Here is a 19,987-nt window from a genome sequence, read left to right as displayed (position 1 = left end):
GGGGAAAGCCCGGGGGTGCGCTGCTGGACAGGACAGCCGCTTGCCGTCTGTCCCTAAGTTGTAATTCTGCTTTTCTAGACACAGTGGGAGAGACACTGTCTCCTGGGCGTTGGCACCCTGGCCAACAAGCCGGGCCTTCTCCTGCTCTCTTGCAGTGCTGAAAAACCCCACTACTCCAAAATACGCTTCAATAAGCTAGCAAGATTCCCTTCTTGGCCTGGCATCCCACACACAGCCACTAGTTGCTGGCCCTTCTCAGAATTTTTCTGAGACCAACTGGTCACCCTCGATCAGGTGGCACTCAAGCATCCTCCGCCCTTGCCTGTCCTTTTTCTTCAGTACCGAAGTTACAGGTTTTTCAGTTATTCCTGAAAGTTCCTGCCTTGATTTGGCATCCTCCGAGCAGCAGTGCTCTCCCCACGCTTCCCTTCCCTTCCCTTCCCACCATCTTTCCTATAGAAACATATTTCAGCAAACAATACATACAGCGAAGGTCGCTTTGCATATTGTTTAGGTGTATTTTAAAGAAGCTTTAAGCTGGACACCTAAAAATGTAAAGTGGTGAATGCAATAAATGTATGTTTGTGTATGTGTGTTGTATAGGCTTTCTCAGCAGGAAGCTGAGATTGGTTGCACCTCTAGCTGAATGTATAGTTAGGTTTTTCCTTGCGTAATGCACAAACTGTACAAAATGGCCCAGAAATGCCTGCATATTCGTGTCCTGACACTTTTGGTTAACTGGGCAAGAGATTAGCCAAGACTGGTGATCTCCCTCTGAGTGTTACATACTATGATGCATCCTGCTTTTTGGGTGAAAATGAAGGGCAAACTTTGAAGATTCCAAGGACAACTTGAAAAATAAGACAAAAGCAGGAAAAGTGTGCTAAAGGGGAGGGGGAAACGAAAGCTTTTTAGAACCCCAGGGATTCCTATTGGCCAAAGTCCAGGCAAATTATCCATATTCTGGCTTCATTCATTGACTAAAAGCACTGACAGGTAAGAGCAGAGAGGCCAGCTCCTTTCATAGAAATTTCTTCAATGGATGCCTGCACATTTTGCTTCATAACTTTCTTTCCAGATGGGCCGAAGTCTGACTTAAAAAATAAAATGAAATGAAAGCTCTGAATCTGTTTGCCAGGTATCTCAGCAGTGTAAGTGTGTGTGGCACTGTAACCTTCATTTTCTTATCCAGGATCTGCCCACCTCACTCTTTGCACAATAATCTGTTAATCTGTTTAATTGCAGGCAATATTTCCTTCCAGTGGCAACCTCCTGTTTCTTATGACATAGGGCGAGTTTTTCAGGGACTTGCAGTGGAAGGAGCATTTGTGTAACTGTATCCTAACCCCGATGTGCATTACTGAAGAGTAAATCCATAGAAAACAACTTAAATATCCCTCTTTCGGAAATACTCCTTGATACAAGGGTCACTGCTACACTGCTCTGTCATCACCTTTTTTGGGTGGAAATCAGGGTGTCTTCAATCTAATTGACTTCAATCTATTTTATAGCAAAAGTATCAACAGATGCGGTCATAGAAAAGCTCATATTCATAGAAAGCATTCATAACTGCCACATCAGTTAGAAGTACTGCTGTGGAAGCGTACTGTATTTTTCCGTGTATAACACGCCCCCATGTATAACACGACTCCTATTTTGGGGACTCCAAATAAAGAAATCCCCCATATGCACTATCGGTGTATAAGACGACCCCCAATTTTAAACTTGAAAAAATATAGTCTTATACACGGAAAAATACGGTAAGTGTATTTTCAACTGCGTGGGAAAACTGTAGGACACAACTTCCCTTTGTAACCTCACTGTGTTAGTGATCTCAATCTTAGCCACAAATCTCATATTCAAGGGAAGCTGCATTTATATTTATATTTAAAATGTTGCTCCAAGTGCTTACCGTTAAATTTAGCAACAGCCAACACTTTAAAATGACAACATTTTAACCAAAGTACATTTGTTATTGTTCCTTGACCTCAGGTTTTATTGGTGATGCGTTTGATAAAGGGAAGGAGAAGCTATTTTGAGAAGTATAGGACATTAAGTATTCACATGCATTTGACTTTAAAGATTAGTTTGAGGAAATGTGCTATGACAAAAGGTGAAAGTGTGCTTAGTTCTGTATAACATGTGGAAACTAGAATTCTAAAAATAAGTTATGTGCATCTCAAATGTTAACCATCAACAACAAGAATTTAAGATAAGTCTTCATATACGATTGTTTCCACCTCTAAAGCAGTACGGTTGGGGGGGAAAATAAGAATTCTTCATTTGTCCCATCTCTTAGTCTACGAAGGATCAGAGACTGGTGTATTCTGGCAGGTTGCTTCCTGATCACCTTCAGCTGAAAGATATTCTCAGAAAAGTAAGCGTTACTTTCACAACTTGCATTTACGTACAATCGCTACTTGTAAAAATAAAACAAATGCTGTGCAAAATTCTGTTAAATTGCATAGTGACTACTGCTGCGGGCGAGAGATGCAATTCAAATATTGTACAATTGCATGTAGGAAAGTGGGGGCAACATGATTTGATTAGCTAACTACATAAGCAAAATAATTACTGCAGTATATATTTTAGTTTATTACACTGATATTAGTTGCCGGCTACTGAGATTGCAGGTAAAGGACGCAATGTCCTAACTGGTATACAGGTATTCATGCTGAGGATTTAAAGGTAAGATCTTGCCGTCCCACTGTCTTTGCAATATTTCTGGATACCTGTCTTGAAGTTCAACGTGCACATGACACATCACTTATTACTACTAAGATTTATATCTTCCAAAGCAGTCCCAATTTAAATGCTGTCATTCTGCAGATGTGAAATGAATATGCTAAAGTTACTTTTCCAGGTTCTATCTGATACAGTATGAAAATACTGAAAAGTGTCAGCATAGAGATGCTCAGATTTGTGCAGGTAGCAATTAGTACACACACTCTAGATGAAAAAGTCAAAATATTGTGGATAAATAAGTGAAAATCTCCAAGGTGACTCATTGCTCAAAAAGGAAGCTTGGGCGTGTGTTGAGGCCCATAATAATGACGAGGTAGGAAAAACTAGCTTGATACTTAAGTGGATTTTCTTAAAATTCCAAGAGGATGCAAGAATATCTTGACCTCCCCTTTTTGCATTAAATCCCTTCTGATTTAACTCTTAATTGAATAAAAACCGGAAGATATTGCAAGACGCAGGTGTGACTTGCTAGAATAAAATTCAAACTCTTTTTATTTGCTTTCTTATGAATCCAAGTAATTTGCTGTACTATCTGATGACTGTGATTCAGGTGCTTACACACCTGCAGGCTCTCTGTTGGCACCTTTGGCCCAGCGATGAGCACATGAGGCAATTTTCATTTCCATACCTGATTCACAGTGGAGTCCTTGTTTATGAACCTGGAGTTACTTAACGATACAAATAATATTTCACATTTATGCAGGACGCTTTGAGTTTTCAAAGCATTTCACATACATTGGTCGTCCATACAATATCTGTGTAAGAAAGGCACGCCAGTAACTTTCTCCAGGTATAACCTCTGGTTCACATGTGGTGGACGTGCAAGAAAATTAAGGAATTTAAAAATGTAATCTATGATGAGCTTAAAAAAATGATTATGGTATCTTTTACAAAAAAGCCGGAGGCTTTTCTCCTAGGGGTACTTGGCCCAGACATGCCAAAAATTGCAAGAGAAATAGTCTTGTACGCCGTTGTAGCAGCAAGAATACTAATCGCAATGAATTGGAAAGGAGAGAAATCCGCAAGAAGGCTGGAGTGGCAAAGTAAATGGATGGAATTTGCCAAATGGGCAAAAATGACAGAAAAACTGAGAGGCAACACTGAACAAATATTTATTCAGAAATGGGACATGTATAAAAAGTATCTTAAAGATTACTGTAATAATATAAAGTCAGTGGCAGGACTTGAATGACTTCTGTGTTATGATGGACAATTATAAGAGAATATATTATTGATGATTAAAAGGAAAATGGAGATTAAATAAAATAAGCAGTAAATACATGATGGGGTGGTGGGAAATTGTTGGGAAGGCAAGAAGAATGTACAGTGAGCAAATATTGTTATTTTCTTTTTGTAATTTTGTTTTGACCACATACACATTTGTTTGTTATGATCTTTTAACCTTAATAAAGCATTAAAAAATGGGGGGACGACCCCAAAACCCTCTGGTTCATTATAATAGTTTGTAATAAATCAGTATGGGACACGGGTGGCGCTGTGGGCTAAACCACAGAGCCTATGGCTTGCCGATCGGAAGGTCAGCTATTCGAATCCCTGTTCCTGCCAACCTAGCAGTTCAAAAGCATGTCAAAGTGCAAGTAGATAAATAGGTACCACTCTGGTGGGAAGGTAAACGGCGTTTCCGTGCGCTGCTCTAGTTCGCCAGAAGCGGCTCAGTTGTGCTGGCCACATGACCCGGAAGCTCCCTCAGCCGATAAAGCGAGATGAGCGCCGCAACCCCAGAGTCAGTCGCGACTGGACCTAATGGTCAGGGGTCCCTTTATAAATCAGTGCCTATAGGAGAAAAATACATTTGTCTCTTAAAGACAGTGTGTTTAAACTGTTGTTTCTGAATCACTGGCCTTCCTTGGAAACTAACAGCTTTCTTGATGAGAAGATTGGTAATAGGGTCTTCTACTAAAATTCAGGGGAGCATAGGCCATGTTCTATGCGCACTCTCCATTTGTGGTTAATACGTTTTCACAATTTTTGTGCGCAGGTGTACCCTGGAGCACATTTCTCCTGAAATGTACCGGGAGTCTGTTGCACACATTCAGAAGTTTGATCACAGACTAATCAATATTGATTGAGCTCAGGGATTCCCTGTGGATAGAAGGTTTGAATTCCACTGCAGGATGAGTTGCCATAAGCTTTGTGACTTGCAACGGTTTGCTCTCTGGGAGGTTTTTAGCTGGAATTCCTGTAGAATAGACAGACGTGCCTTTCTCTAAATGCAGGTATTGATTCTGACAGAACAGCTCGGATGAGTAATTGCTTTGGCCGTTGATTTTGAAAATGCAACTTATCTATAGTTTGATAAAAAAGGTTTTTCTTTGGTGAAATGATTCACCCGTCTGTCACCAGAGGAAGGGCAGATTTTGCGGGGAAGTTCATAAGTTTTAATTAGAAAATTGGATTCTGAACAGAAGGACTAGCTGTGGTAAAAAGTGCAACTCTGGTTCTCCTATTTTGTGTACATTTTTAAGAATAAAAATCTTAGTATAAGATGGGTCAGCAACCTAAGGCCCATGGGCCACAAACAGCCCATGGGGGTCATTTAACAGGCCCATGGACCCCCACTGCCCACTCGGTTGGCTCCCATGCGCCGTGCTAAACTGCCACAGAGCAAAGCAGAGACCGCCTTCTGTGACAATGGCCAGCTTCCCATTGGCTGCAGGAAGCTCCTGCAGCCAATGGGAAGCTACGACGCCTCCTCCGTGCGGGAAAGAGCACCAGAAATAGCGTTTGCGCATGTATGCGTGCGCACACACACTCTGGCCCACTGAGGTATCTGCGGGACCATGAACCAGCCCAAGCCGCAAAAACTTTGCTGAACCCTGGTGTAAGACTTCTCTAATATATATTTTTCCAGTATTCTGAAATACATTTTATTCTTCAAGTAACAGTGTAACGTATTTACTTGCCTCTGAACCGTTCAGCTGTAATGTGTATATACCAATTTTGTATGTAAAAATTGCCTATTTTTTCTGCTAAAACTGCTCACTTTTTTATTTTAGCAAGATGAGTATCATATGGTTCATCTAGTATGTTCTTCACGGACACCCCCAAATTCTCCAAAGCCTGATACCCTTAGGGAAAACAATGGATCGTCAGCACCTAGCAACAGTTCGGTGAGTTGGCTTTGTGTAAGGTGCTATCATTAAAGCTCTGTCAACAATGCTCTTTTACTATAATAAATCCTGACAGGAATATGATGACAGCATGGCAGTGTTTCAGCTTGCAGCTGCTTCAATTATTTTTTTTAAGTATCAAAGTGCTTGACTTTGTTCCCAAGAGGAAACAGGTCCTGGGGTGTATAATGGAACTGCAAAATCCCTAGACTACTCAAATTGTTGAAAAACTTGCTGTTTTTCATGCTGCTGTGTTTGGGGATCCTAGGTGTACTGACATTGTCGTGTCTACTCCCCTCTCCCCAAATAATTAGTGTGTAATTATGATATTTTCACTCAGAATAGGAATACAGAACCACTTTGTAGAATGCTATTTCTCCCCCCCCCCCGCAAGTCATTGTGATCTTTCCCCCTTGATAGCAAGAACTGCTTTACACATGATGTTTTTCCCACGTGAGGAAAATTTTCATTTAAACAAAAATATGTTGCCCCTTACTAAGGAAGCAGGCTAGGATTTTTATTTACTCAAGAGTCTTAAAGGAAAACAGCAACAAGAAGTCACAGAGAATAATTGCGAACCTAATGGTTCAGGGAAAGTGTATTGACGTCAGGTGTGAGAGGTATGCAGTGTGAAATACTCGTTTTTGCAAAGTTTGGGGGACCAAACTATTCAGCATAAAACAGAATCCTTTCTACATCTGATGGAAATTATCATTTTTTTTACAAAAAGAGTTCAGAACATTCAGGATCGACAACTCCTTCGCCATCTCAAGAATCTTCACATACCGCTGGCACCGATGGTGTAAGACATCGCAACCTGGCACAGAGCAATCCTGTTCAGAGCCACCAGTTCCCTTACATAATGCAAGGGTAAGTGAAATGCTAAAGGGCTTTTTGCAAGAGCTTTGTTCAAACATTCTGACTCCAGCTAGAGAAGCTGAGGCTGTTGAACAGATTCTTGGGCTGGAGTATTGTATACGGGGGTTTGAGAGAGCTGTTGCTGTTACTGATATTGTTGTTGTATCTTTAGTTTTAGATCTTATGATTTATGTGGAAATTGTTTCCATTAGGTTGTGTGCTTTTTGATGTGTTTTATTTCTTGTTTATGACTTCTGTTATGTTTGTAATCACGTAAATTTTGTCATGTTGTAAGACACGCTGAGCATAGTTTCAACTACGGAAAGGTGGCATACAAATCAAATGATGATGTGATGATTCATTTCTTGCAAGGTACTGTAATAACAGGGACGCGGGTGGCGCTGTGGGTTAAACCACAGAGACTAGGACTTGCCGATCAGAAGGTCGGCAGTTTGAATCCCTCGACGGGGTGAGCTCCCGTTGCTCGGTCCCTGCTCCTGCCAACCTAGCAGTTCGAAAGCACAAAGTGCAGGTAGATAAATAGGTACTGCTCCGGCGGGAAGGTAAACGGCGTTTCCGTGCGCTGCTCTGGTTCGCCAGAAGCGGCTTAGTCCTGCTGGCCACATGACCCAGAAGCTGTACTCCAGCTCCCTTGGCCAATAAAGCGAGATGAGCGCCGCAACCCCAGAGTCGGTCACGACTGGACCTAATGGTCAGGGGTCCCTTTACCTTTACTGTAATAACAATACTGTATTGCAAGATTACGTTTGGCTGAAATGTTAAAAGTCCTGTGGACTCTAACCAGGTTGGAGAAAAAGGCAGCGGATTTCTCCTTGCAAAACAAACAAGCTTCCATTTATTGTATTTGTTTAGTGAATTTATTTCGTAAAATTTATACGCCGCTCGGTGGTAGAAATAAACACCAGAGCAGTTTACAAAACAGGTAATCAGTATATACCTAAGGGCTCTTACAAAATTTCTGTGCATGAACAACTTGTATTTCCCCACCACCAAGTGTAGAATGATTAACTTTTAAGTTTGCTAATGATGCTGTTCGTCATTGCTGTGTTGAGCAATTTTCTAAGCATCTGGTGCTTTCATCAGCGCTTTCATCAGCATCTGATAGGCCTTTCCTTCAAGATTTATCTGTTGCATAGCAGTTTATGGAATACATCTGCAAGTGCCGTACATCAAAAGAAGATGCCTTCACTGATTATTTTTTCACTTGTTCTGTTCTAGGCTGACTAAAGTGAAGGACAAAAAATGTGCTCACTTCTTAGAGAGGGAAACTGGTCAGGGTCACAACTGAGGTTATTCACTTTTCCCAGCTTCCGTCGTTCATTAAAATAATAATTCAAGGCAACTCTTTTTGTTCCTGGATCATTTTTACTTCCAAAGAGTTAAAAATCAATTTGGGGGAGGGATTAGTGGGTGACACATTGTTTTTTGAGAAAAAATAGTGTTGAAGATAGTTGGCAGCTGTATCTGCAGATGCAGTTATGTTTACTGTGGCCTCCTAGCTCATGCTAACATTTCTCCATGTGATAATGAAACTTATTTGTGAACACTTGGAGAAACTAAAGAGGTTTCACTTTCATGTGTGAACTGCAGGATTGATAAAAAAGCAGACTGTCTCAAAAATAAGCTGGTTTGAAATGAAATCTGAATTTGATACAGGTGTGTTAAAATATATAGACATACTTTAAACCAGATCCCTTCTATCAGTTGTGTTTAGGCTATTGTCCTGTTCCCAGTTACCTGGAAGTAAGCCATATGAAAGGGATGCGGGTGGCGCTGTGGGTTAAACCACCATGCCTAGGGCTTGCTGATCAGAAGGTCGGCGGTTCGAATCCCCGCAACGGGGTGAGCTCCCGTTGCTCGGTCCCTGCTCCTGCCAACCTAGCAGTTCGAAAGCATGTCAAGGTGCCAGTAGATAAATAGGTACCGCTCCGGCGGGAAGGTAAACAGCGTTTCCGTGCGCTGCTCTGGTTCGCCAGAAGCGGCTTAGTCCTGCTGGCCACATGACCCGGAAGTTGTACACCGGCTCCCTCGGCCAATAAAGTGAGATGAGCACCGCAACCCCAGAGTCGGTCGCGGCTGGACCTAATGGTCAGGGGTCCCTTTACCTTTACCTAAGCCATATTAAAGTCCATGGAAATAACTTCTAAGTCGCTATATAAGATTGCACTGTTATCCTGATTTTTTGTTTAAATGAAAGGTAAAAAATACCCGAACATTATAAATGTGAAAAAATGGATTAATTTACTTCCGTACAAATTATGACTACTTAGGTAAAGGTACCCCTGCCCGTACAGGCCAGTCGTGTCCGACTCTAGGGTTGTGCGCCCATCTCACTTAAGAGGCGGGGGGCCAGCGCTGTCCGGAGACACTTCCGGGTCACGTGGCCAGCGTGATGAAGCTGCTCTGGCGAGCCGGCACCAGCGCAGCACACGGAAACGCCGTTTACCTTCCCGCCAGAGCGGTACCTATTTATCTACTTGCACTTAGGGGTGCTTTCAAACTGCTAGGTGGGCAGGAGCTGGGACCAAAAGAAGGGAGCTCACCCCGCTGCGGGGATTTGAACCGCCGACCATGCGATCGGCAAGCCCTAGGCGCTGAGGTTTTACCCACAGCGCCACCCACGTCCCTATGACTACTTAGACTCTACCAAACAGATAAACTTCTTTTGCATCTCATTGCTGGGGCATTTCTATCTAGTAACTGCCAGTTGCTTCTGTAAAATTCTAGGCATATAGGCCTCCTATAGGTGATGTTGAAAAGTGCCCTTGCATATATACAGAGGGAGCCAAGTAAATACCCTTAATTTCATAACAACTTTCCTGTCTCTCAAAAGGCTGTAAACATCTGAAGCCTAGAGGTTTGAGTTTATTCAACTCTGGTTGCAAACTAGTATGTTTTATCTTGTTCTGAAACAAGATGCAAAACTGATTGCTTGATTAAAATCTATCTACTCTGGTGAACTCTACTTGTAGTGTATTAAATTCCCAAATTCACACATAAATGTGTATTGAAACCCACAAAATCTACTCTTTTGCACTCTTGTTGCCTAATACTGATAGCTTCCTTAAATGCTTTTGTTAGGAAACAGTCAAAGTATTCTTCGCAAGCAAAAATATTTTAAGTAGAGGCACATGTGGCATAATGGAATCAGATTATTCTCCCAACAGTTTTATATTGTATTGTATTGTACATCAAAACTTCTAGTATTCTCCCCCCTTCTCCCATCTCCTTAGTCTTGAAAGTATGTTGTGAATTAGCAAGGTCTCCTGTGGCATCTTGCAGCCAATTTTCTTTCTAAGATAGGAATTGTTGTCTGATGCAATACAGTTTCATCAACTGCTAACACTGTAAATACTTGTTGCCCTTAAAGATAAGATGGGGCATTTCTGTTCTTTAAGATTCCCTTTAATGAACGTGAGCGGCTGACGGTTTTATATCATGCCAGCTTCTTCTAAAATCACGTTAGTACTTGACCCTGCTAACTGAACACTCTGCTCTGCAAATGCTGTAGTTGTAACATGTTATCACACATTTGGTGTGAAGTAGCACACAGCGCTTGTTCCTAAATATTATATGAGTATATTTCCTCTACTGTAAAGTCTTATGTCCTGATAAATGATACCAAAGTGTATCTTCTACTTTAATGGAAAATGACAGTGAAAATCCTCCGTCTGTCTGTCTGTCTGTCTGTCTGTCTGTCTGTCTGTCTGTCTCTCTCTCTCTCTCTCTCTCTCTCTCTCTCTCTCTCTCTCTCTCACACACACACACACACACACACACACACAAAACCTGCCAGGGTCTAAATCAGGCTTCCTCAACCTCGGCCCTCCAGATGTTTTGAGACTACAATGCCCATCATCCCTGACCACTGGTCCTGCTAGCTAGGGATCATGGGAGTTGTAGGCCAAAAACATCTGGAGGAGGACTGAGGTTGAGGAAGCGTGGTCTAAATTAACAAGGAGGATAAGTCTTTTGGTTGTTGCTGATTACACCTCTAGGAGGCCTGCATTGGGGGGGGGGGGCTGTGTTGAAATGCTCTTGAATTTCCTGTAGCACTAGATTTCTGCGTGCTTGCAAAATGCTAAATTAAATTTAGTAAGGAAATTAAATTTTAAGGAAAATGTGCACAGGTGAAATCACCCTGTTAACACTTAATAACACTTAATACCTGATTTCTGATTTAGCGACTTAAAAGCAGACGACTGCCATCTCCTTTTGTCTTTGTGGGGAAACATGTTCTATGTAACTTTGGATATTCCGTTGGTATCGGACAACCTGGCATGTAATTCGCTTTGATTGTCTGCAGCAATGTAGGAAACCAGTTCCCTGGGCAAGGAGTGCCAGCTGCTTTTCCTGTGTACCCTGCTTTCAGCCCACTGCAGATGATTTGGTGGCAGCAGATGTATGCCCGCCAGTATTACATGCAATAGTAAGTACAAACGGTGCGTTCTTTAAATTAGTATTGTGACAGCAGAGTGGCAGTTAAGACATAGAGACGAGACTTTGTTATTCTTGAGTAGGCACTGGGACACCACCAGGTGAGTATTGTTACCCTTCACTTGCTTGAAGCCGCCCTAGTGCGCCCTCAGAAACACCTTTCAGGTGAGTGCCAACGCTACCTTCCCTGGGCTTTGGTAAACTAAATCTAAGGTGAAAACATATTTTCCCCCAAAACATTCACCAGAATAATTTCTCCTTTGTGAGAAATGCTTACAAATGCAGCCTTACTTTTGGTTCATGCTTTATATTGGAGAAAAATGAATATAAGTTTGTGGGATGTGATACTTAAGTAGCAGTCAGATACAACATTCCTTGTTTTCCTAGAGTGGACATGCAAGGGGATGTTTGGTCCAGCCAGTTGGAACTTCCTGTTTCCTCCTGGGCTGGGAAATACTTCCTTTGCATGTGATTAGAGGTGGGCGTGACCTTACCTGTGCAGGTAACAAAAGCACAAGGCACGCAGCACTTTCTTTGACATCCTCCGTCGTTGGAGCAACAGCTCTTTTTAGCTAGAGATGCCCTGTTGGCTTTGAGCCAACAGAGGACACTGGGACTATCTCCATATGGCAGGCATGTCCATAGTCTGTTTCGGGGGCCTAATCCTGCCCGGTGGTCAGTTAATCCTTTGGTTGGCCCTCATGGCCCTTCATTTCATCAAATCTGGCCCTCTTAGAAAAAAGTTTGGACACCACTGCCATATGGGATAGCTCCACATGTATATATTTTGTAACTAAGTCTACCTTCAGGGATCCATCTGTGAACTGATGATGTTGTAAGCAAACTTCTTTTACTGACTTTAAATAAGATTGTCGTGTGTTCATTCTTCTGAGAGGGATAAAAGGGGACTTACCAGGAACATACAATTCACTATTGAATTGTATGATAGTGAGAGGCTTAAACAAGCCTGCAACCAGCTACCCACTTATGTGTTAAAAGGGGAATGCAAAACTCTGCTAAGTAAAGGGACTTGCTAACGCAAGTTAGGAAGGATATTAATAAGCAATGTATCCTCTCCTGCCTCCCTGAACATTCCCACAAAGTTGATTTGTATTATTGTTTCATGTATTATTGTTTCATAATGAAGAGCATTCTTAGGACCTTGCCTTCCCATCCGTTGGCTTTCAGGATGGGTTCTGCCGGAAAGTGACAGGGCACCATGCCACGCCACAGCTCCGTGTTGGCCTAGACTGTGCCTTGGCCAAAGGCCTGGTGGAACAGCTCTGTCTTGCAGGCCCTGCAGAAAGATGTCAAGTCCCGCAGGGCCCTAGTCTCTTGTGACAGAGTGTTCCACCAGATTGGGGCCACGGCCGAAAAAGCCCTGGCTCTGGTGGAGGCCAGCCTAACCTCCCTGTGGCCAGGGATCTCCAACATGTTTTTATTTGAAGACCGTAAGGTCCTCCGTGGGGTGTACCAGGAGAGAGGTCCCGTAGGTACGAGGGTCCTAGGCTGTATAGGGCTTTAAAGGTTAAAACCAGCCCCTTAAACCTGATCCTGTACTCCACCAGGAGCCAGTGCAGCTGGTATAGCACCGGGTGAATGTTATCCCCCTAAGGAGTCTTGCCACGGCAATCTGCACCCGCTGGAGTTTCTGGGTCAGTCTCAGGGGCAGCCCCACGTAGACTGAGTTACAATAATCAAGTCTGGAGGTGACCATCGCGTGGATCACAGTGGCTAGGTCAGGCCTCTCCTTGTCATTCCATGTCAAAGTGCAAGTAGATAAATAGGTACTGCTCTGGCAGGAAGGTAAACGGCATTTCCATGTGCTGCTCTGGTTCGCTTGCTGATCAGAAGGTCGGCGGTTCGAATCCCCGCAACGGGGTGAGCTCCCGTTGCTCGGTCCCTGCTCCTGCCAACCTAGCAGTTCGAAAGCATGTCAAGGTGCCAGTAGATAAATAGGTACCGCTCCGGCGGGAAGGTAAACAGCGTTTCCGTGCGCTGCTCTGGTTCGCCAGAAGCGGCTTAGTCCTGCTGGCCACATGACCCGGAAGTTGTACGCCGGCTCCCTCGGCCAATAAAGCAAGATGAGCGCCGCAACCCCAGAGTCGGCCACGACTGGACCTAATGGTCAGGAGTCCCTTTACCTTTAAATTGCTTTATGAATTCACCGCAGTGGGCAGTATTGAAGGGGAAGTGTAACCTGTGCCAGGCTATGAACGAATTCGTTCAGCTGACGATTGTGAAGAATGTTCATGCATAGATACCTAACGAAGGTGGTTGTTGTTTTTTTGCACTCCTCAACAGTCAAGCTGCAGTTTCAGCCCAGGCAACGCCCAGCACGGAATCAGACAGCCCCCCCGTTCCGCAGCCCCCCAACTCTGAGCGTGCTCCTGCCAATGAGCCCCCAGCAGCACCCAATGTAGCCCCACAGGAGAACAGGCCTGTCAATCAGAATGTGCAGATGAATGCTCAAGGAGGCCCAGTGATGAACGAGGAGGACTTCAACCGAGACTGGCTGGACTGGATGTATACCTTTTCCAGAGCGGCTATTCTGCTTAGCATCGTCTACTTCTATTCGTCCTTCAGTCGGTTTGTGATGGTGATGGGAGCCATGCTGCTGGTTTACCTGTGAGTAAATGCTGCTGATTGATACACAGCACTTTGGTCTGAATACAGAGCACTCCCCCAAGTACAGCATTTCGACAGTCAATGCAGATCAGTACAGTGGTACCTCGGTTTTCAAACTTAATCTGTTCCGGAAGTCCGTTCTTAAACCAAAACCGTTCTTAAACCAAGGCGTGCTTTCCCTAATGAGGCCTCCTACCGCCAGTGCCCTTCCACCGTTCGGCTGCTGTTCTTAGACTGAGGTAAAGTTCACAAACCGGGACACTACTTCCGGTTTTGCGGAGTTCATTAACCTGTTCATAAACAGGACTGTTCGTAAGCCGAGGTACCACTGTATTGGTTTCCCTGTATTGTGTAGTGGAGTTTGCCCAAGGGAGATGATGACTTGCTCAGTCCGTTCATGGCCAAAGTGAGATCTGAACCAGGGACTTCCCAGTCCCTATTGCTTTCCTCTGTCCAACCCCAAGTTTGACCATTAGCATAATCCATGTAAATAATGGTCAAGGGTTTTCTTGTCAGCTACGTGATCAGAATCTGAACTTTAAAGTTTGGCTGATGGAAAACTAATCATTTTAGAAGTTCATTTCTGTTAGTACAGTGGACGCTCGGGTTGCGAACGTGATCCGTGCGGGAAGCACGTTTGCAACCCGCAGCGTCCGCAACCTGCAGCGCCACATCCGCGCATGCGCGGGTCGCAATTTGGCACTTCTGCGCAAGCACAAAGCGCGATTTAGTGCTTCTGTGCATGTGCAAGCGCCGAAACCATTCTGGTACTTCCGGGTTTGGCGCGGGGCGCAACCCGAAATCGCCCGAAGCGTCTGTAACCCGAGGTATGACTGTATTTAAAATGTGTTAAAAACAAAATTAATTTAAAAATTGTACTTTTAGATAAATACTTAGCATGTGATATCTGTATGTTGTATGAGCTTGCCATTCTAATTTCCAAAATTAATACTCTTTAACACCTCTAACAACGTGGAATCTTACTGGTTTCCTTCAGGAGGCTGAGGCATGTAATAGGAACTGAATTTTCTTATATTGTTTTCAAAGACCTATTTGAAACAGATGAAACAGCACATATAGTATCAGCGACTGAGCATCTTAAAGACGAAGCTTTTATTAATGCAAACTGAAGGGAGAATGAATCTGAGTATTTTGAGCATTGCTTTCTGTGAGCAGGGGATCCCACATGGGCAGCGTTCTAGATCAGCACAAATCCGTTGTGTAGGCACCCTGTTCACATGCATCTGAAGTTGTGTAGTGTGCTTGCACAATGAGGAGTAGAATTTAATTCTGATTTTGACAAACAAATATATCATGGCTTGAGTATGTGCACATTGGGTTCTAACAATGCAGTCCATTAAGCTCTCACAAAGTATGTGGGCATGTGGTGGGTTATTTATACTTGGAGAAAACGGGTGTGTGATCTCCATGCGTACCCTCTGCATTGGATCAAAAATATATGAGCAGCACTATTAATGTTTGGTTACGTTTGCCATGGTTGCCGTGTGCTCATCTGAATGAAAGCAGAAAATACGAGTGTATCTACATTCTGTCCTATGAATTAACTTGAACCATATTTTACAGAAGCAACATCTGCTGCTATGTTTCCTATTCATTAATAAGCTTAAACCATTTTTAAGGGGAGAGACGGAGCCTTAATTGCTCTACTGTCTATCATGATGTGCAGAGCTTTTCTGTAAAACCAGCTTTTCTGTAAATAATTTACTTTGCCAATAACAAGAATATCCGAATGATTTAAACTGAGCCTTTCATAACTTTCTTAAAATTTCTGCAAGCTTGCCTAGGTCATGCAGCTAGTTCCACGTGTGGTTAAATAGGGACCTCTCTTCCTATTTTTAGTGACTATTGCCATCTGATTTGGTCTATTCCTTCTCTACAAATCAGGTTAAATAATGAGCCTTCCAGTGGAGAGCTATTTCACTGTTCCATTGCCAACGTTCTGTTTGTTTTCTCAGGTCAGGCAAGGTATGATTTCTAGTAACTTTGCACATGTGTATTGTAAAACAGACACCAAGCCGGATGGTTTCCATTCAGACAAGAGGGACTTCAACAGCCTCCGGGGAACAATGAAGACCTGAACCACGATGGGCAAAACGTAAATAATGCTGGACTTGAGGAGATGGTAGGTGGATGCACATTCATGCTTACTATCCAAAAAACATATAGCTGGAGAGCGGTACTGTTGGCAGGTTTAAGATGTCCTGACAGCTCTTCCATTAAAAGTGAGTTCTTACATTAAGGTAATGAAATTAAATTAAGACTACCATTCCATGTTCAGTTAACCTGGGAGTAAGCTTCTGGGACGCGGGTGGCGCTGTGGGTTAAACCACAGAGCCTAGGACTTGCTGGTCAGAAGGTCGGCGGTTCGAATCCCAGCAACAGGGTAAGCTCCTGTTGCTCTATCCCAGCTCCTGCCAACCTAGCAGTTCGAAAGCACGTCAAAAGTGCAAGTAGATAAATAGGTACCACTCTGTCAGGAAGGTAAACGTTTCTGTGCACTGCTCTGGTTTGCCAGAAGCGGCTTAGTCATGCTGGCCACATGACCCGGAAGCTATTCGCCGGCTCCCTCAGCCTGTAAAGTGAGATGAGCACCGCGACCCCAGAGTACGCTGGCTCCCTCGGGCCAATAAAGCGAGATGAGCGCTGCAACCCAGGAGTCGGTCACGACTGGACCTAATGGTCAGGGGTCCCTTTACCTTTAAGCTTCCTTGAACGGTGGAACTTTCTTAAGGACTACAGGGCTGTAGGGTCAAATGGTTAAATTGCACTTTTTAGATACATCATGTTCACTTCTGTCGTTTGTCAAATTTTACCAAATTATTATATCCGACTACATCATAGGTTTCTTTTTAAAATAAATTTTATTTTTGCATTTTCTATTTTACATAAACAAATGCATTAACTACATAAACATATAATCCCTTTAGACTCCCCCCATTGTGGATCTTAATGTAATGTATTTTTATAAATCCTTTGTCAATCCACAGTTCACATTTTTACTACAAGTTTTCTGTCAATCCTACCAATGTATGTAATTGTTTACAGTAGCTTTTCAAATGAATTATAAACTTTCCCCCTTCTTCATTAAAGAAAGACCTCCTCTTCCTGGTTTCTAATTCTTTCTGTCAGCCTTGCCTCCTCGGCATAGTTCATCAGTTTTGTCTTTTGTTATGTCAGATTTTCATTTCTGGGCTAACAAGAGCCCTACATCCTAGAATTCTGTATATATAGCATGATTCCATCACTGCAATTTATATCCCTCTGATTCGAAATGGTTAATGCCCCACGGAGGACCTTAAGGTCCATAAATAGCAACACCCTAGAGGTCCCGGACCCTAAGAAAGTCAGATTAGCCTCAACCAGAGCCAGGGCCTTTTCAACACTGGCTCCAGCCTGGTGGAACGCTCTGTCTCATGAGACCAGGATCTGATTTCTTTCCGCAGGGCCTGTAAGACAGAGTTGTTCCGCCTGGCCTTTGGCCTGGAGCCAATTTGATTCCCTACCCCTCTTTCTTTTTCCTTTTTCCTTTTCTCCTCCTGTGATGAGGCTGCATTTTAATATTTTAATGTTTCAATATTTTAATGTTGTATTTTAATCTTGTTTTTAAGTTGTATTCATTCAACTTGTTTTTATTACTGCTTGTTAGCCGCCCTGAGCCTGGCCTTGGCTGGGGAGGGCGGGGTATAAATAAAAATTATTATTATTAAACCACTTGGGGAATTTGTTTTGCAAAGGAGCACCTTATGGACGACGGGATTGACGAAGACAGCGGTGAAGATGTCGTTGACGTCAACGCAGAGCACCCGCATCCCGGCTTCATGGCTTCTGCCTGGTCCTTCATCACCACTTTCTTCACGTCCCTCATCCCCGAAGGGCCTCCACAAGTTGGCAACTAAGCCAAGCAGGAGCCATCAGTAGCAGAGGAGAGTTATGCTCAAAAGTGGAAGTTGACTCTGGGCAGGGGGTATTTTAAATACAGTGCAATTTCAAGATTTATAATGTAAACTTTCTGATCATGGTGTACAAAAATGTGTATTTTTCTCTCTCTCCGCTTTCTCATGCTTACGGATATTTTAAGCAGAAATGGACTACTAAATGCTTTTTAAAAGATTCTTTATGTAAAGAAGAACAAATGTAAAAAAAAAAATTAGTCTTCCATGTTTTTTTTTGTTTCAATTGTGATAACACTGAGGCGAGAAGCTTGTAGTTGGTGTGCGGCGTCATCCCTTTAAAGAGTTGTTAAAACACAAATCTCGGGAGGAACCCTTTGGAAATAAGACCCTTCTCAGTAAAAAAAACAGTACCTGTATAGGAATCATTGTGTATGTGGTTTTTAAAATTGCTTAAAGTAAATCTGCACCATAGTTTTGAGTTCGAGGCAACACCGTTTTGCCAGGGGCATGCATTCCCCCCCCCTCACTTCATGCCACAAATGACATAGCAGCTCTTCAAAGGGAACAGACAGTGATCGAGTGCACTACAAACTGTTTAATACATGCTGTACTTTTTTTTTTTTAAATACATGTACTGGGAAGCACAGAAACATGTAATTAGTTTTTTAATTAAACAAAAAAGAAAAGCTACGGTGAAAAGAAGACACATTCTTTTAATTCTTCTGTATTCATCTCCAGCAGGGGTTGCCAACTCCTAAGAGACTGCGATCTACTTACAGAATTAAAATCTGGTGGTGATCTACCCCAGGTCAAAGATGTGGAGCTTTTTTTAGGGAGGAGGGAAGTCCCGTTTTTATTTTATTTTTAAAATCATTTTTATTAAGTTTTCCATTTTAACAATCCAGTCAAATCACATTGAATGTTCCAAATTGTACAAATATATATCAAATAGTCTAAATATTCTGCCTAAGTTATAAATTTTTTTGTTGGGACTTCCCATGCTTCAAGTTCATGGGGCCTCTGATCAACTCATATCTCTGTTACCTTGTATAGTTTTTCCAATAGTTCCTTTAAATCTTCCTGTTGTTAACCTTCCTTCTTTCATGGCCTCTGAGTTGTTTCCACAAGCGAGTTGAAGTAAGCAGTGATGTGTTTCTGTGTGGATTTTATGTGTATGATTCTCCTCTGTTGTTGCAGTATCTCCTCACATGCTGGCGTTTGTGCCAAATCAATCCAAAATTCATTTCGCTGCCAGCAGACGCCATCTTCTCTCAGTTCCGATGAAATCAAATCTTGGCGTTTGCTCGTTAATTTTCCCAGACTGGTTGCATCAAACATTAGTCTTTCAGGGGAGATTGACCAAATCAGACTCGAAATACAGATATAATGACATATTAAGAGCTCACCTCCCCCTGTGACTACTTATAACTCTGCAGCTCGGTCTTATTCCATTTCCAAATTTAAAAGTGTGTCACGTCTCAACATTCTAGGAACGGGAAGTCCCGTTTTTAAGGGTTTTGGGAGATAAAGAGGAACAGCCGCTCACCAACAGATCGCTGGGAAAACAAACAGCCTCACTGAGTAAGCTTTCGTTCTGCAAATTGTGCAAGAATGGAGGGCGGGACAAGGGGGCGGGCCCAGATTCTATTTTACCAATGCCATCGACTGCGATCTACCCAAACCTCCTGGGGATCTACCAGTAGATCGCGATCAACCTCTTGGACACCCCTGATCTATAGGAACAATCCATACAACTCAAGAGCGTGACTGCAAAGGGAAGAGGCACATAGTTTTTTTCGGGTCACCTCCCTCTGGTAAAAAACTTAACAGAGGATTTAATAATAATAATAATAATAATAATTTATTATTTATACCCCGCCCATCTGGCTGGGTTTCCCCAGCTAAAAGCTTCCCTAAACAGGGCTGCCTTCAGATGTCTTCTAAAAGTCTGGTAGTTGTTGTTCTCTTTGACATCTGGTGGGAGGGCATTCCACAGGGCGGGCGCCACTACCGAGAAGGCCCTCTGCCTGGTTCCCTGTAACTTGGCTTCTCGCAGTGAGGGAACTGCCAGAAGGCCCTCGGTGCTGGACCTCAGTGTCCAGATAGAACGATGGAGGTGGAGACGCTCCTTCAGGTATACTGGACCGAGGCCGTTTAGGTCTTTAAAGGTCAGCACCAACACTTTTAATTGTGCTCGGAAACGTACTGGGAGCCAATGTAGGTCTTTCAAGACCGGTGTTATATGGTCTCGGC

At 43.1% G+C, this 19,987-nt stretch overlaps 1 protein-coding gene and 1 long non-coding RNA gene across 2 annotated transcripts in view; one reads left to right on the top strand and one right to left on the bottom strand.

The window, feature by feature from the left end:
* The window catches only part of HERPUD2 (HERPUD family member 2), a 19,839-nt gene extending 1,403 nt beyond the window's left edge, over window positions 1–18,436 (top strand). Inside the window, exons 2-8 of the mRNA XM_083706379.1 lie at window positions 2,300–2,377; window positions 5,763–5,876; window positions 6,607–6,746; window positions 11,062–11,184; window positions 13,497–13,820; window positions 15,849–15,963; window positions 17,576–18,436. Of these exons, the coding sequence (XP_083562505.1) occupies window positions 2,300–2,377; window positions 5,763–5,876; window positions 6,607–6,746; window positions 11,062–11,184; window positions 13,497–13,820; window positions 15,849–15,963; window positions 17,576–17,737 (1,056 nt within the window). The 3' untranslated portion in view covers window positions 17,738–18,436. The remainder of the gene's footprint in view (window positions 1–2,299; window positions 2,378–5,762; window positions 5,877–6,606; window positions 6,747–11,061; window positions 11,185–13,496; window positions 13,821–15,848; window positions 15,964–17,575) is intronic.
* LOC310828717 overlaps window positions 18,155–19,987 on the bottom strand; it is a 296,140-nt gene continuing 294,307 nt past the window's right edge. Inside the window, exon 2 of the long non-coding RNA XR_014557086.1 lies at window positions 18,155–18,917. This is a non-coding gene — a long non-coding RNA (uncharacterized lncRNA). The remainder of the gene's footprint in view (window positions 18,918–19,987) is intronic.

Source organism: Podarcis gaigeae, assembly GCF_964106915.1.
Source record: "Podarcis gaigeae genome assembly, chromosome: 12".
Lineage (NCBI taxonomy): Eukaryota > Metazoa > Chordata > Lepidosauria > Squamata > Lacertidae > Podarcis > Podarcis gaigeae.
Note: the sequence above shows the minus strand (reverse complement) of the source record. Positions and strands in the feature narration are given on the sequence as shown.